This window comes from Ruditapes philippinarum, unplaced genomic scaffold (genome assembly GCF_026571515.1).
Source record: "Ruditapes philippinarum isolate M1 unplaced genomic scaffold, ASM2657151v2 ctg18150_1_1_1_1, whole genome shotgun sequence".
Taxonomy (NCBI): Eukaryota; Metazoa; Mollusca; class Bivalvia; order Venerida; family Veneridae; genus Ruditapes; species Ruditapes philippinarum.
The window spans coordinates 1,449-25,820 of record NW_026855206.1 but is presented as its reverse complement, the minus strand read 5'-3'; the positions used below and the strand labels follow the sequence as shown (position 1 = coordinate 25,820).

General features: G+C 33.5%; 1 protein-coding gene across 1 annotated transcript in view; it reads right to left on the bottom strand.

Moving 5' to 3' along the window:
- The window catches only part of LOC132742497 (serine/threonine-protein kinase 36-like), a gene marked incomplete at both ends in the record, with an annotated part of 31,866 nt that extends 7,793 nt beyond the window's left edge, over positions 1–24,073 (bottom strand). Inside the window, 15 exon segments of the mRNA XM_060730936.1 lie at positions 2,957–2,980; positions 3,574–3,704; positions 4,045–4,195; positions 4,603–4,708; positions 5,558–5,655; positions 6,334–6,433; positions 6,687–6,907; positions 10,190–10,201; positions 11,836–11,985; positions 15,849–15,863; positions 17,023–17,196; positions 18,347–18,537; positions 21,619–21,845; positions 22,361–22,428; positions 23,894–24,073. Of these exon segments, the coding sequence (XP_060586919.1) occupies positions 2,957–2,980; positions 3,574–3,704; positions 4,045–4,195; positions 4,603–4,708; positions 5,558–5,655; positions 6,334–6,433; positions 6,687–6,907; positions 10,190–10,201; positions 11,836–11,985; positions 15,849–15,863; positions 17,023–17,196; positions 18,347–18,537; positions 21,619–21,845; positions 22,361–22,428; positions 23,894–24,073 (1,848 nt within the window).
- Between the last annotated feature and the right edge of the window lie 299 nt (positions 24,074–24,372).

The window sequence follows — 24,372 nt, the reverse complement described above, 5'->3', positions numbered from 1 at the left end:
TTAAAAAGGGGCATAATTCTAAATATACAGTTTTCAGAATTATGTCTCATTGTCAATAGTAACTGTGCCTTGTCATGATGAACAAGTATTTTAAGTTCCACATCAACACCTTTCATAATTTTAAAATCATTTTATTTAATAGACAACTTTGCAAAAAAATTCTTATTTAAAAACAAGAAGGCCATGATGGCCCTGGATCGCTCACCTGACACAACCGCATCCAAGCAATGTCTTAAACAAGCATCATGGCCAAGTTTGATGTCACCTCTAGTGTGTTATAAAGATTTTTCCATATTTGGGCAATGTGACCTAATTTTTGACCCATATTCAAACTTGACCTAGAAATCATCAAAACATCCTTCCTGACCAATTTCCAGGAAATTTGGATCAAAACTGCAGCCACTAGAGTGTTAAAAAGATTTTTTTATTTTTAGCTCCTGTGACCTAGTTTTTGACCTGATATGACCAATCTTAGCACTTGACCCAGAAATCATCAAAACAACCTTCCTGACAAATTTCCAGAATATTTGAATCAAAACTGCAGCCACTAGAGTGTTAACAAGCTTTTTATATTTTTAGCTCCTGTGACCTAGTTTTTGACCTGAGATGACCCATCTTCCAACTTAACCTAGAAATCATCAAAACAACCTTCCTGACAAATTTCCAGAATATTTGAATCAATACTGCAGCCACTAGAATGTTTACAAGCTTTTTCTATTTTTAGCTCCTGTGACCTCATTTTTGACCGAAGATAACCCATCTTCGAACTTGACCTAGAAATCATCAAAACAACCTTCCTGACAAATTTCCAGAATATTTGAATCAATACTGCAGCCACTAGAGTGTTTACAAGCTTTTTCTATTTTTAGCTCCTGTGACCTAGTTTTTGACCGGAGATAACACATCTTCCAACTTGACCTAGAAATCATCAAAACAACCTTCCTGACAAATTTCCAGAATATTTGGATGAAAACTGCTGCCCCTAATGTGTTAAAAAGCTTTTCTATTTTTAGCTCCTGTGACCTAGTTTTTGACCAGAGATGACCCATCTTCAACCTTGACTTAGAAATCATCAAAACAACCTTCTTGATAACATTTCCAGAATATTTAGATGAAAACTGCAGCCACTAGAGTGTTAACAAGCTTTTTCTATTTTTAGCTCCTGTGACCTAGTTTTTGACCGGAGATGACCCATCTTCGAACTTGACCTAGATATCATCAAAACAACCTTCCTGACAAATTTCCAGAATATTTGGATGAAAACTGCAGCAACTAAAGTGTTAACAAGCTTTCTCTATTTTTAGCTCCTGTGACCTAGTTTTTCACCTGAGATGACCCATCTTCCAACTTAACTTAGATATCATCTAAACAACCTTCCTGACAAATTTCCAGAATATTTGGATCAAAACTGCAGCCACTAGAGTGTTATCAAGCTTTTTCTATTTTTAGCTCCTGTGACCTAGTTTTTGACCGAAGATGACCCATCTTCGAACTTGACCTAGATATCATGAAAACAACCTTCCTGACAAATTTCCAGAATATTTGGATGAAAACTGCAGCCACTAGAGTGTTCACAAGCTTTTTCTATTTTTATCTCCAGTGACCTAGTTTTTGACCGGACATGACCCATCTTCAATCTTGACCTAGATATCATCAAAACAAACTTCCTGACAAATTTCCAGAATATTTGGATGAAAACTGCAGCCTCTAGAGTGTTAACAAGCTTTTTCTATTTTTAGCTCATGTGACCTAGTTTTTGACCGGAGATGACCCATCTTCGAACTTGACCTAGAAATCATCAAAACAACCTTCCTGACAAATTTCCAGAACATTTGGATGAAAACTGCAGCCACTAGAGTGTTAACAAGCTTTTTCTATTTTTAGCTCCTGTGACCTAGTTTTTGACTGGAGATGACCCATCTTCGAACTTGAACTTGATATCATTAAAACAACCTTCCTGACAAATTTCAAGAATATTTGGATGAAAACTGCAGCCCCTAGAGTGTTTACATGCTTTTTCTATTTTTAGCTCCTGTGACCTAGTTTTTGACCCGAGATAACCCATCTTGGAACTCGATCTGTATTTCATTGATACAAACATTCTGACAAAGTTTGATGATGATCCAATCAAAACTGTGACTGCTAGACTGTTAACAACCCAATGGTTAGAGTGTTAACAAGCTTTTTCTATTTTTAGCTCCTGTCACCTTTGATCGGAGATGACCCATCTTCGAACTTGACCTAGATATCATTAAAACAACCTTCCTGATAAATTTCTAGATGAAAACTGCAGCCTCTAGAGTGTTAACAAGCTTTTTCTATTTTTAGCTCCTGTGACCTAGTTTTTGACCTGAGATAACCCATCTTCGAACTTGATCTGTATTTTATTGAGACAAACATTCTGACAAAGTTTGATGATGATCCAATCAAAACTGTGACTGCTAGAATGTTAACAACCCAATTGTTGAGGACGAACGACGCATGACGACGCACGCTGGACATAGCCCCATCACTATACCTCACCTTGACCACTTCCTGGTCAGGTGAGCTAAAAAAGAACATAACTATGAAAATACAGCTTTCAGAATTACTCCCCTTGTCTTTCAACTGCACATTCTAATGATAATCAAGTATTATAAGTTTCATGTTGTTAACTTTTAAAATGTTTGAATAATGGGCTACATTAAAGGTTTTGCACAACAACTGGGATGGCAACAATGCAGCGATCATAATAGTTTGACTTCCTTCAAAACAGTTGACCTAAAAATGGCTTGTTGACAAAATACAGCTAAAAATGCATATTACAATTTTCTGTCTATAGTAATAAAGGTGTAATGAAAATGCATAGAATGTGTTGTGTTATATATGCCAGAAACAATGAAATCCTACACAGTTTTCTACAGTGCTATGTGTATCTAAATTACAACAAGTGGTACAACATTGCGTCAGGTTTTACCCTATATCCATGTTCATGTTTTTTCTGTAAAGCAAATACCAAACAATTTCAAATTTTTTACATTAAATTTGTGCAATCAGTGCACAATCCTAAACAAGTTTGTACTCAATTCTATAACTCTGGCTCATACAATAGTGAACTATATAACAGTGAACTATAAAAGCCATGCCAGGAAAAAATAATAAGTCAGATTATGCTATAACTATAGATGATAATGTTTTATGGGTTTTGTATTTTTTTACTGTGTTTTACATCACACCAACACAGTATAGGTCATATCATGATATGGTGACTTTCCAGCTTTACTGGTGGAGGAAGACCTCAAGTGCACCTCTGTGCATTTTTTTCAGGCACAGAACCTGTGTGTTATTTTTTTTTCCAGGCACAAATGAGCACCTTAGTAGAAACACCGATGTTTCATAAGCTATCAGGAGATATTGTAAAAATACTTCTAAACTGGGTGATCATGATATTATAAATTATCTGGAGGCATTCCATTTCCATAAATAACAAAAATGAAATCTACAGAACAAAGTTTTCATTACAAGAGAAGGAAATTTGAACATTGTATCCAAATAATAGCTATACATGTTCACAGAATAAAATATAACTCTAACCTTTCTCCTGCCATCAGCTCCTGTGTCCATCTCTAGTGGTATATTTAACATGGTGGCGAGACAGGACAGACTCAGCTGTGTAAGGTTCTCATGACGATCTACCGCCAACTCTTCATTACCTTCTGCTAATTCTGTGAGAAATTAATAAACATAAAAATTTTTTTAGTAAAATATTATAACCAGACCCATCTTAAATAAGGCAGAGATATCATAGAAACCATATTATTTTATGGGATGGCAGCTGAAACATATTATCAACAGGTTGAAATCATTCATACATATTATAGTGTGGAAATTGAACCATAAACCTCCTATCTCACCAAATGACACTGAATTTAATCTGGCAGTGACTAAGATATCCTGTGTATCCTAAGCATTGGTCAATTTTCATTGGATAGGAAAATGTCATGTGACCCCCACAATGCCTTTTTAGTGTATTCTGCATCAGAAAGATGATAGAGTAACATTTACCTGTAAGTCTATGTAGAACTGTTGTGTCAGGCAAGGTTGCGGCCATTAGAGAATCTAGAGCCGCTGTATGTTTGTTTGCTACCATCATAAAATACTGGTCAGCTAGTTTCATCTTGTCTCTCTCCATGGCTTCACATGTATATATGGCACACTGTAATACAATAAAATGTCATCAAAGTTGACACAAGTGGTAATAATGTCTAACTATAAATCCTCATATGTCATGTTCCATACATGCTATGTTACTCAGAGTGTTTTGGATAAGACTTTAAAGGCGGCCTTCAGCCTTTCTAAAGGTTAAATACATTGTTTTTAAATAAACCGTTTCATATAATTGTCAAATCAAAAGAATTAAGGTGGAAAATAAAACATGTCGACGATAAAATACATAAACAATAAGGAAACCTCCGATATCTCTAATCTACTGGTCTGCTCTCTATATTTAAAATAGTAAAGCTGACAATTTGTTTCCCTATCTTCTATATATTTTTGATCGAACATCACTTAGGCATTACAAATAGCCCTCGGGATGCTTTTTGAAAAAGATTTAAGTCTCACCAATATGGACTGTTCTCTCAGTCTAAGATCTTCATCTACCTGCTGATTCATTAACTTTGGCAACAATGACATAAACATCCCCATAGCTTCCAAAAACTCATTGGCACTAAAACAGAAACAGACTATACATGCTTCGACACATTTTAAAGTCTGTTTCATAAAATATACTCAATAATGAACATTTACTATCCTCAAATTAATATGACACTCGATAGAAACTGATCTTGTTCATTCTGTAAGCTTACTGCATGCATGGGTAGCTGCTCACATGAATAATTTTGTTGTTGTGGAAAAAAATCTTTAAATCTACTGAAATATATAAAACAGTAAGAAAACGTTTTTTAGTTGGATTTTTCGTGACACCCACACAGTATAAGTCATATGGTGACTTTCCAGCTTTACAAGGAGGAAGACCTCAGGTGCATCTCTGTGCATTATTTCAGGCAATAATTGGGCACCTGAGTATAACCACTGACATTAAATGCTAGCTGGATAGCTTTCTAACATGAAAGAATCCGAAGATGCACAGCTTGAACTTACTGTGGTGAGTGTCAAGTGGCTTGAAGTTTACAACCTTAACCACTCAACCACGGACGCCCCAATTAAAACAGCTTGAACTTACTGTGGTGAGTGTCAAGTGGCTTGAAGTTTACAACCTTAACCACTCAACCACGGACGCCCCAATTAAAACAGCTTGAACTTACTGTGGTGAGTGTCAAGTGGCTTGAAGTTTACAACCTTAACCACTCAACCACGGACGCCCCAATTAAAACAGCTTGAACTTACTGTGGTGAGTGTCAAGTGGCTTGAAGTTTACAACCTTAACCACTCAACCATTGACGCCCCAATTAAGAAATAGTAAGTCAAAGCCAGTAAATCAATGCATAATCCAGTCAAACAAATCTTCACACTAAGTATAGTTAATTACCAAAGTTTACAAACAGATGTGACATACATTTGTTTCTCTATGTTTTCTGTCCAGCTTATCTCACTGGCAAAGTACGCATTCAATGCTATAACAAGATCTACCAGAATCTGTTGGCACCATGGTTGCTGTGAAATCAAATAAAATACCAATTACAGAACAGGCAGAAAGTATGTATTTAAGTTTCAATTACAAGCATATCAATATCTCATACCTATTACTGATCAAATAAAGTTCTGTACTGTACTTTAAACATCATAAAAAAAAATTGTTTCATGTTTGTTTAAAATCCAAGTCTTAAGTAATCCACGTTTGTGAAAAATGCACGCCTCCAGTTTAGCCAAAATATTTCAAGAAAATTAAACTAAGGAAAAATGCACTAAGATTTCAAGAAAAAGTAAAAAGATTTAAGCTTAAAGTCATAATCATGTTATGTGCATTTAGGACTGATTTTACAGATACTGATTTATCACCATATTTCTACTGCATTACTAATGCAGTATGGGCTGAAGAAGTACTATAGCTTATTTTGAACACCTTTTTTTGGTAATTTCTGTAGAGGTGTAAATTAATTTCTTTGATCACATTACAGTATTTTATTTTTAAATACAATTTTTAAAATATTCATAAAAACTAGCTTGAATCTGGAGGCATGCTGCTTTAAGAATACAAGCAAAACTGAACATTATATAAACAAGTAATAAATATTCCATTAAGAAGAACACTTAGAATAATTAGATCATCAAACCATTTTATTCTTACATAAGGTTGAACACATTTCTAGAGTTAAAAGTAACAAAACATACCTGTTTAACTTTTGATTTATCCATGATATCTGCTAACAACTTCAGTGACATCATTGGCAAGTTTAATGCTTTGATTGCATTTACGATTAAATCTACATCACTGAAAAAAAAAATAACACAAAAATTAAAATCACAATTTCATTTAGTTTAGTTTTAACATATTTATTTTTGGCACAATTGTGAAGTGAGGGAAGCTTGATATTATCAATATATTCTAATATCAATAGAAACAAATTTTCTGATTAAATATAAACTGTTCAAATCAAACTAATATAACTTTTTAGTCCATCACAACGAACATTTCTAATACCTTTCCTAATTATTTCTTAGACATGCACTGAATCTTAACTTACCATTTTAATGTAACAAGGTTTGTCACCACACGCAGGACTGTCCGCAGCCTGGCTGCTCCCTCTAACATTCCATCCAGAACTTGTGCTGAGCTGTGCTCGATTCTTTGATTAAGTTTGGCCAGGAATTTTTTATCGGTCAAAAGTTTGAGAGCATATTCTGGTTCCCCGTCCTGATCCGTTACTTCAATCAAGCCCTGCCATTCATCATCACTGTCAACTTCCTGTTCAATATAAAAATCATCATAAAAATTGACAATTTTCATATATTTTTCGTATTTTATACATTACACATTAAATTCTTTGATAAAGAATTGAACAATTTGAAGAAACTGAGTCTAGCAATAATCTTTTCTTGGCCAGCATTATACATTAATGTCTTAAAAGTAAAGAAAAACTAATTTTTCAGCTTTAAAGGGACTTCACTGAGGTTTTTTGACATGACAGAATAGAAAATATTTTTGCAAGATTTGTGTACAATTTGATGGAGGTCTTGAGAAATAACTTGTCTGCAAATTTTCAGATTGTTCTCTTACCCTGTTTTTCCAGAATAATTCATTTTTGTTGTGCAAAATGAAGCAAAAATGAAAAACATTGCAACACTTTTCACTTAAATTGGGTTAAGAATTGCACAAAAAAATCGATATCCAATTTAATTCTGAGTAATTTCTTTAATATATTTTTTTTTCAGATTTTTCCATACAAGAGCTTCAATTGATCTATGTAAGAATTTCAAATTTTGTGATTTTAGACTTTTTGATGTCAGTGGAGCTTCTTTAAACATGAACAGAATTTAAAAGTTTTAGCTAAACCTATCCTGGGAGAGATGGTCAAAGTGTCTGACTCCCCAACTAGGGATAATGGATTCAAGTCGTACTGGCATCACAATCACATTTCACAATCACAAACCAGTACTGCTATCACAATCATGTTTCCTAATCACAAACCAGTAACGCTTACAACAGACTTGTGACCTGATTCTAAATATCTTAAATACACTATGTCTTGTCCATCTGGACAAAACCATTTAACATTTATAGGGAAAATTTCCAAAAAAACATTGAATTGCTGAAAAGCAAACAATGCTAATCATAATAACACAACACAGATGTGCTGGCAGATCTTGGTCTATACACTGGTTGCATGGATAGAATCTGTTGCTGCGATCAGGATTCATGTTAAATAAGCCCTGACATTTCATCCCGATTGAGCATTTTATTTTCCTTATTTCATTTGGGCACCTTTAATCAAATCAAATCAATAGCGCTTTGATTTTCTGCTGGGTTCCATATTAAAGTAATTTGACCATATATCATGCCAATTAATCAGATGCAAGACTTCCATCAGTAATGACCCAATTTCTTTTTTTTTCATACTTGAAATATTCAAAACAGCAGCAGATTGCTTATTATTAACATTTCTTTTGCATTGTGTACAAAATAATTTCAGGAATCATGCATATTGCACTCTTCTAAATGAATTACCCATTATTCACAAGCATATAAAGAACATTGCATTTTTGTTTGAGGAAAAATGTGTTCATGTCTCTGAATGCTTGAAACAATAATAACTATCTTTTACCACCAGTGTAGAGCCAGGCCAGTCTATTCATGCAGTATCTATTCTGACTTCTGCTAAATTTTAAAATTTGAAGCCTGAATCCTATAGGAACAATAGGTACAAAGATCTGGAGAAAAGGTGATCTCTCAGAAGCATTAATCATGATCTCTTGGAAGCATTTATCACAACAAAACTGGATAAGTTACTAACAATAAGCAGGATACTGGTTACGGTGATCCTGAAACTAGGATTCCTTACCTTACATACTAATTATCGATAATGGACTCGCCCTGCTTTTAACTTAGAATGATGCATTTGACGTTAAAAGAATTGCCGTATCAAATCTACTTAAAAGTAGCCAATCAAATTCAGTATGGTCCGTACATATGTACATGCAGGCTTTGCATGCTTGCCAGGCTCTATACTGGTAACATAAAGTCAAATTATTGCCACTAACATTCAAAGAAAGTATGTCTAAAAAAACAAACAAACAAAAAAATAACGTTTTCTTGTCAAAATAAAAATAAAAGAGTAAAAATAAAATGAAGCAGTAAAAAAGAGTAAATTCTCTAGCCACACAAGTACCATTTTGTTAAAACAGACAAAAAAAGCCCAAAATATACAACCCAGAAGCAAAACTAAACAATCCTGCCTTCCTAAGAAAATACTGTAGTGACTTCAACATCATTATTGACTAAGGGTCAATTCATTTCCACAAAAATTTTCGTCAGTCACTATGGACTCACTGCATTTGAAGAATGTCATTAAATCAAATTTCTTGACCACACAAACAAAATTATGTTCAGAAATTACAATTTTCTCTTACCATTTCTTGAAGTATTCAAATTTTATCGTTGAGGATATTTTTTAAACATAAATGTACCATACTTTATTGTAGATTGTAGACAGTACAGAGCAAACAATCATCAGGCATATAGCAACATTCTAAGATACAGCACACAGGGGTAATCACATCCAAATAAAAGGTACACATGCCTTATATATAACAATAAGCAGAGCTCTCATTAGCATTTACTTCTTTCGGTTTAAGGGGGGAAAAAACCACTATTTTAATGGGGCAATCCCCCCGGGCCCATATTCGCCCTTAATTTTACCAAATGAGTGCCCTGATAGGTAATGGTATCAGACTTGTTTTCCTCAGTGCATCAGTACTTTTTCTGTTAATCTATTTATCTGTAGATTTATGATATATCTGTAGATTTAAGATATATCTTTAGATTTATAAATCTTTAGATTTACATTGTATATACAAGAACATGTGTAAAGTAATAGAGTAAACCAATGGTGCCAGACTTTTTGGTCCTATACAAACTATATTGATATAAAATATCTTGGTCATCACAATGTTCAAGCAGTATATAAACAAAGTTAAATTAACAGGACTGGCTAATATAAACTTTTTTTACAAAAATGGGTTTTATAGAAAAATGTCTGCATTGGTAATTGTGATGTAGGATTAACTCTCTCAGACTCTGGCATTTGACTTTGTTAATGTCTTACATTAGCCATGTGAATAAAGTCCAGACATCATGTAATATACCCAAACTAGCCACACCCTAGGCTGTTGAATGCTATATTTTGTTATAAAAATCCCTAATACTAATAATGGACACTTCCAAATTCAAACCAGGGCAAGTCAATTACATAAATATAGCAGAGTAAGGATTATATTCACATTAGAAATGGCCTGAGGTCTAGTCACGCAAAAATAAGTCAACAGACAGACAGAGGTCGGGACACAAAACATGTTAGTACAGGAGCTACACAACCCACACTGGTCCATGCAAAATGTTAATTACAGATAATAATATGTTTATGTACATACATTATGTATATGTTGCACAATATGAAAGTTAGTACACATATATCTGCCACATCTTATATTACTACATGCAAGATTTAGAGATATATTAAAGGGTTTTTACCTTGGAATCGCCCTATAAATAGAGGATAGTACAAAATACACATCAACTAGTTTAAAGCCTGTGTACCGTTAAAAATAATTCATTCACCAGCACAACAATCAGTGTCAAATTTTAATTCTTCACAAAAGCATTTTAACAAAAAAAAGTTATCTATACGCCAAATTGTTTGCAAAAGTCCTTTCACACATAAAGAATTTGTTAAACCTATGCAAAATTTAGAATAGCCACTTCTCAAGTGAAGTTCTTTTTTTCTCCCACTTTATTTTTTTTTAAAGAGAAGCAATTGCTTGTATCTAATTTTATAGACTTAATAAAGTCTATAAATATTTTTGTCTCCGTAATTTCAAAAAGAGGACCTGTATCCTTTATGAGTCAGCTGTGTTAAGAAAAGTACAATATTACCTGCATATTACCAGTATATAACCAAAATATAACCAGTATATAAACAAAATATTACCAGTATATTGCCAGCATATAACCAGTATATAAATAGTATATAACCAGTATATTGCCAGTATATAACCAGTATATTGCCAGTAAATAACCAGTATATTACCAGTATATTGCCAGCATATAACTAGTATATAACTAGTATATAACTAGTATATTACCAGTATGTTGCCTGTATATTACCAGTATATTACCAGTATATTACCAGTATATTACCAGCATATTACCAGTATATTACCAGTATATTACCAGTATATTACCAGCATATTACCAGCATATTACCAGTATATTACCAGTATATTACCAGTATATTACCAGTATATTACCAGCATATTACCAGTATATTACCAGTATATTACCAGCATATTACCTGTATATTACCAGTATATTACCAGTATATTACCAGCATATTACCTGTATATTACCAGTATATTACCAGTATATTACCAGCATATTACCAGTATATTACCAGTATATTACCAGTATATTACCAGCATATTACCTGTATATTACCAGTATATTACCAGTATATGACCAGTAAATGACCAGCATACTACCAGTGTATTACCAGTAAATGACCAGCATATTACCAGTACAGTATGACTGACTGACCACACATAAGTGAAGTCTAACCATAGTCATATACAGTGAGCTACACAATTTTGTTCAATTGACACTGGAATCCCTTATATTTCTAACGGTCAGTTCCAAAATCAAAATGTCAAGTCCATTTTACAAATCTAGTGGTGTATAATGACTGTATAAATTTTTTTCAACAGTTGTTTAATTTCTTTGTTATAAAAAGGTGAGATTTCAATCAAACCCAAAACTGTCTTGAAACCAATTCTAAAAGATTTTTTAAAAAGTCAGTCTAATATTTAGTTACCAACCTTCAAAAATTCATTTAAAAATACTCCCCCGCCGCTAATCAAGTATCAAAGAATTAAGCAGAATGGTAGTTTCTAACATCAAGTTATCTCAAAAACTTATCAGGAATAACTGCAGGTTTGTACCACCAGTTTATAGCCTCGAAAGGCCTGCCAAATCATGCTGTATTTATACGAGGCTCAATTAAAGTTTTTTTCATTACTTTTCCCTATCATTAACAATAGACTATTCCAATTACAAAGCAGGACAAAGTTCATTATGCAAATGTAAGGGGGTAAGAGTTAGATATTGAAAATACTAAAACCTACCTCTCCATCCAGTTTCACATTTTCAATATTTTTAGTGTTCTGTTTGTCGGAAGATTTGCGAATTGTACGTCGCCCTTCGACCTCAATACTAGGATACTCTTTCTCGTAGTCTTTGGTGATCCTGTCCGTCCGTGGCGTAGGATCTGTATTCTAAAACAATTCAAGCAATTTGTTTATAACATAAAACATCACCATGAATAAAACTCATCTATTTCAATCCCAGCAAAAATCAAAAATATTGAAAACTATGGATGCTGTATAACATTGTTTTGTCACAGCTAAAACTTTTTAATAACTTTCACCCTAACCCATTAACTCAGTCAGACTGCTTGTGAGCAAAATATTAAATCATTTGCTTTGTCAGTTTTCCCAGAATAATAATTATCATTGTGAAAAATTAGCTAAATTTGAAAAGAGTTGCAATGCCTTTCACTCAAACCAGGCTTAAATTTCTAAATGACCTTTTGTATATCCTTCAGTTTTGAGTGTCCCAACTAATCTATGTTAAAAAACAACAAATTTTATGTTTTAAGACTTTTGAGCCTCTGTGGAGATCCTTTAATTTCAGTTGTAAACTTTTTTGTGTTTTTTTTACAATAGATTTCTAATATAGTTTTATATATAAATATACAGATAAACCTAAGAAATACATTTTCAATAAACTTAGGAAATAGAGCATTATACTGTTACAGTAAAGTTTATCATAAATAAAAGAACAATTTACTACTACCTGGGTTACTGATATCCCAATTACTGCTAATTACATAGTTTACATTATTTATTTCAATACTTTACACAGCATGCTTTATTTTTCAAACAATAAAAATTTGAAACAATATTTTAAACTACATGTACTTTCCATTTCAAAGCCACACAAACAAAGTTCAAGAAGTAAAGTTATAAAAATAAACTCAGATATCTTTTATTTTACCTACCACTTTGTCAGAACGACACTGAAAGGCCATATAGTAACTTTGTAGATTTAATTTGGTGGAAAATACCAGAAAATCTCCTCACAATGTCATAGATAAGAACCAACAGCCATCTGTAAGCTAGCTGGATTAAAGAATTTCTTCCCCCTTTTTTTGCTGGGTTTTACATTGCACTGACACAGTATAGGTCATATGGCGACTTCCCAGCTTTATTGGTGGAGGACCCCTCTGTACATTATTTCAAGCATAAACAGGCATCTGATTAAAAACATCAAAGTTCCAGTTACCTAGCTGGATAGCTTTCCCTCATGTAGAATTGGACAACACTTGTGCAGGCTCAACCTACAACATTGAGAGGCAAGTGGTTTTAAGTCAAAGACCTTAACCTAACTCGGCCATCGATGCCCCTTCCCATAAAGTTTCAAATTCAAAGCAATGAGAAATTAGAAATCTCAAGTAAGCAACCTTTACCACTTGGCACAAAAGACCATTCCTTCAAAATAACACCTCAATAAAGAAAAATTGAGAAAGCATTCATATAATATACTTCAATATGCTTCAATATGATTCATTCATTATAGATTTACAAACACACACAAACACATGCACATCTAAATAATCATTACCCTTAAACAATATAGTGCTATTTGATCTAGCATTTCCTGTAAACTTTGTAAGATTTTGGTTTCCAAGTCATATTTAACTAAGTTTTTTTCATGATTATTTATAACTATGTTCTAAAGAGGAACAAACATCTATGATTAAAAGTCTTAATAATTTGTAATGTTTGTCAAAACAAAACTTTTACAGGAAATGGGTGAATATAAAAGTCAGGTGAGTCATCTCTGAGCTGTTTATACTGAGGTTTAAGCCAGAATATTCCTCTACCTTTCAACAAAAATAGAACTTATAATTTGGTTAAATGATTTCATAAAGGCCTTTCACTTAAATAAGCAAATGTTATCTTGCCCAGAAAAGTAGAAAGATTTAACAAAAGTACGGATGCAATATATGTAAAATTTATAAACATATTGATATGGCAACTTCATGTTGTCTTAAGGACAAAGGATATGTCACTATATCTTTTACCCCTAATTTCCTTGACAAAGAGAAAAAAAATACGGCAACAACAAAAACACCTCAATTTCAGGGGCAGATAACTCAAAAAGTAAGATGGTGACTCCCTAAGTTTTTTTCATCAATTTGTTTCAACCACATTCTCTTTAATCATGTAAAGCTTGCGAAATTTCTCTGCACTAGTTTTAATTTTCCATTTCTGAATTTATAAAAAAAAATACTTAAAAGTCCAATTAGAGGATTTCTACCTTCAAACCTCTTATATATACAGCTCTAAAATCCTCCTGCTATAAACATAATTATATCCACTATACACTACACACATGCACTAGCTACATTATAATATACAAAATAAATAGTCCATGACAAAAGCAACATAATGCATTTGCGACCAGCATGGATCCAGACCAGCCTGCGCAACCACGCAGTCTGATCAGGATCCATGCTGTTTGCTTAAAACCCTATAACCAGTAGAGAAACTGATAGCGAACAGCATGGATCCTGTTCAGACTGCGCAGATGCGCAGGCTGGTCTAGATCCATGCTGGTCGCAAACGCATTATGTTGGTTTTGTCATGGCGCTGCTCAAATAAATAGTGCAGGTTCTATATTACCTGTAGCCTTTGCTAAACAGACATAAAAAAAATGAAAACAAAATCTAACTGTTAATTCATGCTTTTAATTATATGTTTTACTATGCAAGCAAATATGTTAGTAATTAACAATTGTTAAAATTGTATAAAGCTATATTCAGCAGTCTACCTTTAATGAAAAATATAACGTTGGTAAATTTTCCATGATATATAGGTGTATGGACTAAATAACCCCTAAACCTACAAATTATAATAGTTGAATAATTTTGGTTTTAGAAAGTTTGTTTTTTGGTTAAAGGACCTTTCTTTCTGTTATTACAAAGCAAATTTTTGCTTTAACTAAGATAAGATCATAAGAATATGAAAACATTTTGATGGACTGGTACAGTTGTTAAAATTTCTATAATATTTCTCCAATCTATAGCTTTATACAACTGAACCCTTAACCAGCTGAATTTCTAAAATAGACTGGACCCGATTCCATTTTTGGAACAATCAATTATCGTTTATGGGGATATCAAAAATTTGTTCAAAGATTCTTTGCTCAAGGGAGTGTGACGGATGTTGCACTTTTTCATTATACCTCATGCACAGACTCAATCAAATAGAGTCTGCAATTTTCATGTAATTTTCCGGTTTTTAATGCTTCTGAGGGATCACATTTTTCCAGATTTCTAAACTGGTGGCACAGTCTAATCATTTCTAGTTCCAGCAGGTTAAGGGTTAAAATGTACAAATGTCATTTTCAATAACTATTTTATCAAAATTTAAACTATATCTAACTGTTCATGCTGTCAAATATTATAGACTTTTATAATAACAAGACATATCAAGGACAACAACTGCAAATCAACTTAATGAAGGGCAATAACTGAAAATTAACTTAATGAAGGGCAAAAACTGAAAATCCACTTAATGAAGGGCAATAACTGAAAATCAATTTAATGAAGGGCAATAACTCAAAAAATCAACTTAATGAAGGGCAATAACTGAAAATCATCTTAGTAGAGCATCAAAATAATATCATGAACAAATACTCAAAAGTTATTTTCACATTTCTCAAACGTATAAATAACTTTTTACAAAATTGAAACCCAAGTACACTGTAGATAAAAAAAAGTATCATTTCACTTTATTAAGAATTAAATCATAATTATCTTTGTAGCAATAACAATATCGAAATAGAAACCTAACAAATCTTAAATCAGAAAAGAGTCTCGTTTGATCGTGCAGATGAACTGACAGACTTAGTGGTACAAGTCATGCAGTATTACCACTTGCCCATTAAGGTTTTACTTGTTAAGTTGTTGCATTTAAGGTATTATAGTGCACTAATAAGCAAGAATATAAATAGCAACTTTCTAGAAAATATTAGTAATCTGACTATTAGTAAGTTATATTGTACTGTTTACCTCTTCTGTTGATAGCTTTAATATGGAAACAAATCTTACACTTAACTAATATGTAAAGGAATATCCACAAATAAAAAGTTTTCTTTTTCTTTTCTTTTTTTTCTTTTTTTCGGTAGGGTTATTTAGTCACTGCAAAATCTCCAGTTTTACTGGATAAGGTAGACCTCACAGGCCCCTGTACACTTCTTCAAGCACTTGAACCACCCACCTTTGTAAATCTAGCTGAACATCCTCCTGACATGTATGAATCCAAAGTTCAGTGCCTATTTGGAAATCTACATCAGTAAAGGGCAAGGGATCTAAAGTCAGCATCCTTAGCTATTTAGTCATATGGGTCCTTATTAAGGTGCCCTTATTAAGAATTCATTTATTGTTAATGGGAGCTAATTCTGCCTAAATCAGATTAACTAATTTTTTTCTAGGTATTTAACATTATCTACAATTTTGCTCAGTACAATTATATTTTAAACTCTTTACCTTTAAATAGGCAAAAAGTCATGTATATTTGGCTAAACAGACTTAGCTCCTAAAATGTTTTAAAACAAGTTTGACCATTAAAAATTCACTTTAAGAGGTAAACTTTTCAATTTGGTAGATAAAAATCTCGATAAATTTATTCCTGAATTGAGAATATTTTAAAGATAAAGAAATCCCAGTTTAGGAGGAAAAAATCTCAGCTTACGAGATTATTAGTGCAGCTTTAGATGGAAAATAAAATATAAAATATCAAACATTAATATACAGCATACAATGTGAGACACAGCAACCAAGCATCATATCTGTCGTGGTTATCAAATCACATTAAATGAGCCGCGTCATGACAAAACCAACATAGTGCATTTGCGACCAGCATGGATCCAGACTAGCCTGCGCATCCGCGCAGTCTGATCAGGATCCATGCTGTTCGCTTACCAACCCTATTACAAGTAGATAAACTGATAGCGAACAGCATTGATCCTGATCACACTGTGCGGATGCGCAGGCTGGTCTGGATCCATGCTGGTCGCAAACGCACTATGTTAGTTTTGTCATGACATGGCTCGAGTAGTTTTAAGTCAGGAAGACATTTTAAAATACGGCATGAAGAAATCAAAGTCAGAACTGGCAATCTATTGATATTAGACAAAAAAAAATCAGTTGTAATTTATTTACAATTAGGGTAAGGAATTATTACCTTGCTTAGACCGGTGTTCTCCCAGTCCTTGGTATGTTCTCTCGGAGGGTGCACGGGGACTTTCAGCTCCTGCTTCTCCCCTCCCTCGTCTGCCTTCAACTTTGGACCCCACGCTTCTTTAGATTCAGACTCCACTTTTTTCTGTGGTTGGGTTCCATCACCACCACCTGGTGGCTGTAAAATTCAAAACAAAGTCAAAATAAGTATGTGTAAAGAAGAAAATATTTTTAATTTAATATCTGACCTGTTTCATTTGTTATCGAAATTCTCCAGATGTTTCCTAGTTTATATTGGTGACAAAAATTGTTGAGATGTTAAAACAAGAGGGCGATGATGGCCCTGAAGTCGCTCACCTGTATATAGGCCCCCCGGAGCGAGCCAGTTTAAACCCCAGGGCTTTTATTTGAACAAACTTGGTAGACACCCATTAGAAGATGTTTCATGCTTAATATCTAAACTAGCTATTCGGGTTTTTTCGAAGAAGATTTTAAGTTTTTGCAATACACATATAAGGAAAATCAATGTCCCCTGGGGCGGGGCCAATTTTGACCCCAGGGCTGTTATTTGAACAAACTTAATGGTAGACACCCATTAGAAGATGTTTCATCTTAAATATCATAGCTCTAGCTCTTTTGGTTCTTTAAAAGAAGATTTTTTAAGTTTTTACTATATACATATAGGAAAAATCAATGACCCCCTGAGGGGCCAATTTTGACCATAGGGCTTTTTTTTAACAAACTTGGTAGACACTCACTAGAAGATGTTTCATGCCAAATATCTAAGCTCTAGCTCTTTGGGTTATTTAGAAGAAGATAATTAAAGTTTTTTCTTTTGGTTGCCATGGCAACCAGAGTTCTAAATGGAATTGATTTCTTTGAACAATTTTTAAAGGTGACCACCAAAGGAACATTCCCGTGAAGTTTGGTTGAAATTGGCTTAGTGTGACGGACGCCGAACGAAAAGCGATCACAAAAGCTCACCCTGTCACAAAGTGACAGGTGAGCTAAAAAGTGTGCTAAGAGTCTTAGAAAATCACTCTGTAAAAATTCTGTACATCTGAAATGACCTTTGAAAAGGTTATCTAAAATTATCAAAATGCAATCATTTTTATCCAATTTTGCACATTTTCGGTCAAGAAAAAAAATTAGAACAGAAATTACCACTTCTGTTATAGTATACAGAAAAACTTCTGTACAAAATTCTTAATCATAAAAAAAAATTTCAGTATAAAACCCATAAAAAATGAAACTATGACTTCATATATTCACTAATTCTAAAAATAAATTAACATGGCAGTGTCTTGTTCGCCCTTTACTTGACTTACCTGTACATTAGTTTGACCTTGACCTTTCTTTGATGCCTCATCTTCCATGGCTTTTTTCCGAGCTTTAGCAAGAATTTTAGACGTGCCTTTAGGGTGGGCCTTCTCCTTGGCCTGTTCATCTTTCATGCGCACCATAGATGCTGTAAGTGGTTGGGTGAACGGACTTGGTAAGTTGGCATCTTCTTCTCTCACTGAAAATGAAAATCAACAACCTAAGCATTCAAACTTTAACCTACTGATTTTTTATGGATATGCTGAGCTTCCATATTTGGAATTTTCCAATTTTTCACTTTTTCAGACATGAAAATAAAAAGGCTTGAAGCTGGTCAGCCAACAGTATCATGCTTGGTCGGACTGCATCCAAGTGCATATTTTAGGTGGATATAGGTTACCGTATAAGTACTTTTTTCTGCGGGAACTTTATTTCTGCTATTTCTGCGGTTTATAACGACACCGCAGATTTAACAAGAGCTGTCCGTAAGACAGCGCGCTCGACTTTTTTATTGCTTGCCAATAAAAAAAGTTTTTGCAGTAAAAGGCAATACAAGAATCTCTGTATTTTTAAAGTGAACAATGGCCATGAGCATTAAGATATTTAGTGAAGAATTATTTTACTGAATTGTGTGATACCCTTGAACACTGCAGCAAAGTTTGAAATGTTTAAGTCAAAAGAGGGCTGGTAAGAAAGAAAAAAAAACTGAGTTGAGCCTTAAATAAATTTAATAGTATTAAACCCACTTTGAGAGAATAAGGTATTTTTACGTCACTCAGAACACCTTGGTAAATGACATAATAACATAATTTTTCAAGAAATCTATGCCAAGGAAGCAGTATATATGATATATGAAATATGCATATACTACTGATTTTAATTTCAAGTACAAAAAAAGAAAAATAACTAGTTGTTTGATACCCTTGAATATTACAGCAATGTTTATATGACATAATTTATGGTAAAGTGAACAAGTGGATAGGAATGAATTTTTTTAGATTTTTTAAGTTTTTTAGTGCTTGCCTATAATACAAAACATTGACAGTTAAGGGCCATAATTCAAATAAAATCTTTGACAGAATTACCTTCTCCTGGACATGTTTGGGAATCATGATTGTAAACAAGTATTCCAACTTTCAAATTAATATCTCAAACAGTTCAGTCAAAAAGTGGACTGGTACTAAAAACTTAACCAAGATTCTAAGTCGATAAAAGGCCTTAATTTTTAAAACAAAATCCTTGACAGAGTTACCTTCTCTTGCGTACAGATGGGGGTAATGATGTGAAATAGCATTAAAAGTTTCAAAGCAATATCTCAAAGGGTTAAGGCAATAAGTGGATTTTACCCATATTCAATGTATTTTCTAAGTCAAAAAGGGGCATAATTCTGTCAAAAACCTTGACAGAGTTATGTCCTCTTGTCTGTTGATGAAGGTCGTGATGGTAAACAAGTATGGTCAGTTTCAAAGCAATACCTCCAATGGTTTTGAAATAAAGTGAGGTGGTACAAAAAACTTAACCAAGCTCAATACACTTTCTAAGTCAAAAAAGGGCCATAATTCTGTCAAAAACCTTGACAGAGTTATGTACTCTTGTCTGTAGATGGAGGTTATGATGGTGAACAAGTATGGTAAGTTTCAAAGCCATACTTGTAATACTTCTGAAATAAAGTGGGGTGGTACGAAAAACTTAACCAAGGTGTGACGCCAACGCCGACGCCGACGCCGGGGCGAGTAGGATAGCTCCCCTTTTCATAGAAAAGTCGAGCTAAAAACCGCAGAAAATTAAGCCTTTCGCGATGTCTACATGTATGTCGGAATATGTCAACTACATGTATTGTATAATTACATTACCATGTACCGTTATCAGCTTTTGTAGATGGGAATAATTTTTCTTTATGTATCCGTCATGAATAAAATATTAAAAAAAATTACTTTTCTTGTTCTTTTTGTTTAAAAAAATATCATGTTTGATATTTTCGCTCACCCTAAGCTTGATTTATTTTAAAAATAAAACTATTATAGTTTGACGGGTGCAATAAACATACCCTTTTGTATTTGTACAATATATTGTGTCTAAGTGCGATATTACCATTGTTTATATTTCACACTTCATATCACATGCAGTATTACAATTTAATTGTTGTCATTGCATGTTGTTGGTTTTTGTTGATTAAATTTTTGTTTATTGCGTTCATTGAACGCCGCCTTTCCTTGTTGATCTTGTTTATCATATTTTATATACCGATACATTGTGATCACGATTAACACACATTATAAGTCGTCTGCATGTTTACCGGAAGTAATGTACATGTTACATCAACATATCTTGAAATGTTGTCTGTTTGTATCGGTTAAGTTTGTAAAAAAATATCAAATTAAAACGCAGAAATAAAAAACATCAATGCGAGAATGATGACACCGCAGAAATAAGATACGCAGAAATTTAAAACCCCTTATTTTATACGAAACGCAGAATTTTAAGCCCGCAGAAATAAGTACTTATACGGTATTTGTTTTCTGTTATAGTATTCTAAGGTTTACATAAGACTGTTGCAAGCGTAAATTCTGTAGAATGAATTAAAAGATATTCTGATATGAATTATGTTAAGAGAAAAAATTCAAACTCATTAATCAATTAATTTTTGTTCAGTAAGTTTTTTGGCATGTTTGCTGAATTTTAAAATTGCACCAACATTCAAAAGGTCACCATGGCAATTGTCCCACATTAAACATGACGACCTACGGTGCTCCTCCATGTAACATTGTAGGAAAATGAGTTGACTTGAGTAGAACCATCAACCCTTTCAAAAGCTAAACAGATAACTTTTTCACTTTAAAAAAATCCAGCATATCTGGCGGTAATGGACAAATGCCTATAGAGGTAACTTCTTGAACAGCATTAAAGGCACATTCTGGCTCAGAAACCAAGATAATTTTAATTCTTTAGAAAGAACAAATAGGAGTTCAATAACATTTTTAAATAATGCTTTTAAAGCATGTTAGAGGCTTATTACCTGAAGAAAGAAGCACTTTAGGGAAACTATTTGTTATAAAAACTGCACAATGTAAACAAAATAGTAATTTGACTTCCATACAAAATACTAAAAATTAAATTAGCTTAACTTGTTGCCAAAAAGCAACAGAAGCAAAAGATGGTTCCGGCAATTGGCCAAGGAGTTATTCTTTGGAATCTTTTACTGGATACCAGAAAAAAAAGCTTTAGAAAAAAGTGAAAATAAAATCATTTCTGGGGCATAATGGGCTTTTAAAAGACGTACCTTTGACTAAATCAGCAATAAATGGATGATGAAGTAGTTCAGGCCAGGCCAATCTCTGTCTTGGGTTCTTCGTCAATACTCCTTGCAGGAAGTCCTTAAACATTGGACTCATATTTTTAGGCCACTTGACCGGGTCCTTAATGATCAGACTGACCAGCTGAAATATACTGTTAGTGTAGAATGGTGGTGTACCCGTGAACAGCTCGTATAATATACACCCAAGAGCCCTGAAAAGTATAAAAAGAAAACAGTTACTAAAAATTTGCGTCATTAATTTCTACTCTAAAACCACATCAGATATGTGTCACTTGTTTCTTTAGCAGTATTGTAAAATAGTATGTTTGCTGGGTTTTTGTTGTTGATGCTGAACTTTAGGTCACAAAGACAAAATTACATGGTGACTTTTCAGCAAATATTTTTCATTTGACACTTGACCTTGAGCATTGTGTTTTATGGTCATTTGTCTATTGCAACTGATTCAGAAATAATGTGAGATTAGTCAGGCTGTTATTGTTACTTACTGGTTGGCTGTATCAAGGAAAGCTGTTTAGGTCAACTGACTGATATAAAATATGCGTCGGAATCATAAAAACCAGACAATGAATGCAGGAATGCTTTCTTACAATAAAACAAAATTCAAATATTGTGAGAGGAATAAATCCAAGAGCCGTGAGGGGCAAAAAATCAAAGCCTTCAACCTGAGGTCCTTTACCAGCTGACCATCAAGTTAAATATTTCTTACCAAAGATCTGCTGTATGGTCATACGGCTTCTCTTCCACCAGTTCTGGTGACATGTATAAAGGTGTACCCTGTAAAAGAAACCATAAAAGCATTTCCTATGAAAGTGATTAAAGTAATACCGTATTAAGAAATTAAATAGTGATTATTATATATAAGAATTGAACCAATAAACTCAAATAAAATAATTTCGGGTGATATAATTTATTAATTTCTTTTACAGAAGAGGAAAAACACTGATGTATGCTTATGAATTGTTTCTCACAAACTTCGGACTCAAAGTGCTGAGCTGCAAGTCTTTGAAATAATCATAATAGAACTTATGTTAAAACAGAGAAATAAAATGCCATACAAAACCATACGATTTCCAGTGTCATGATCACGATAAGTTTTTCATGAAAAAACACCATACAATTCCTGCTTTAAGCCACAAACAGCCTAGTAAAGCAGTAATTTACAAGTTGAGACTCAAAACTTTGGAGGCAAAAGTGATTAGCCTTTGCCAAAAGTATAGAGCCAGGCCAGACTGCAAATCAGCAAATCACTACCTTTTTAACTATTCCAGACAAGCTGACGCCGGAGTTAGGGCACTACCCATTTGTAAGCAAGCTTACCGTATAGATGGTTTTTTCTGCGGGCTCCAAATTCTGCGGTTTTTCCAAATTTTGGCATGTTTTTTTTTCTGTGGACTTTATTTCTGCGGCACATTCTTTGGACAAAACGTGATTTAATTTCTGCGACTTTCCTTATCTAAGTGACATTTCTCTAGTTTATTTTCATGTACACATTCGCATTTGTTTATCGTCGTCACCAAAAAACTGTACAGTAATTACAAACAATTATATTGTTTGCTTGCTTGAAATGACGTGTGAAAAATATACCCCGGTAGTATCTTTAATTGAATACCGTAAATCAGATGACACTTAAAGTATTCGACGATTATTTAGCAGTATAAGGGTTGAAATGGTTTGAATGATTTAGTGATAAACAAACCTTTAGCGTATCGGCAAACACTATAAATTACATGCTGTTTAAATCTTTTTATTCTTAAGTTAAAATAATTAAGTACATCCTTACAAACAAACACAGAATACATACTTAGCAGACAACAGTTTTATTCAACTTGAAAACCCACTAACCGTTATAATCCGTTAGTCGTTATTACTTTTAAAGTTTAGATGAAACAGGTCATAATGCAGTGGCATATAGTACCAGGTTAAAAAACAAAAACATGCAAAAATATTCTGCGGTTTTTATTTCTGCGGTGCTGAAACTGACCGCAGAAAACGCAGAAATAAAGTCACCGCAGAAAAAACCACTTATACGGTATTAGCTTCCTCATAAATAAATCTCGAAAGTCCTTAAAATTCAAACCCATAGCAGTGAGGGATGTTGTGTCTTATATATTCTATATATGGAGTGTTGACTGCAAAACTGCAGTAACATATATAAAATAAAGAAGGACTTACAACAGTTTTGCAGTCAGCCTTTGATATATGTTCAATAAAGCTATAGTAATACATTCTATAATCTTACCTTAATGGACGTCAAAACCAGAGTGTTGAAGCTCATGGCCCTGGCAAAGCCAAAGTCACACAGTTTAACAATGCCACCTTTACCCAGCAGAATATTTTGAGGTTTCATGTCACGATGTAAGATTCTGTGAGAGTGAAGATAATATAAAGCTGACACAAGCTGAGCTGCTATTTGCTGAACCTGAAAACAAGAATGTTATTGGTCAGCTTAACCACTAACCTGCTGGAAACTAAAGTGTTCAGCCTTTGCCACCAGTACAAAGCCTGGCCTGCCTGCAATCAGTGCACACTGGCCAACTTGAAATTCTTATTCTGATATTCCTAAATTTGATAATGATCAGTTCCAAAAATTGAAGCTTGCCAAGTCCATTTATGAAACTCAGCAGGGTAATGGTTAAAATAGTATTTTCTAAATTTTGATTGGCCATTAAGCTCCCTCACATGAATAAATTCAATATCCATAGCAGAAAATTTGATCAC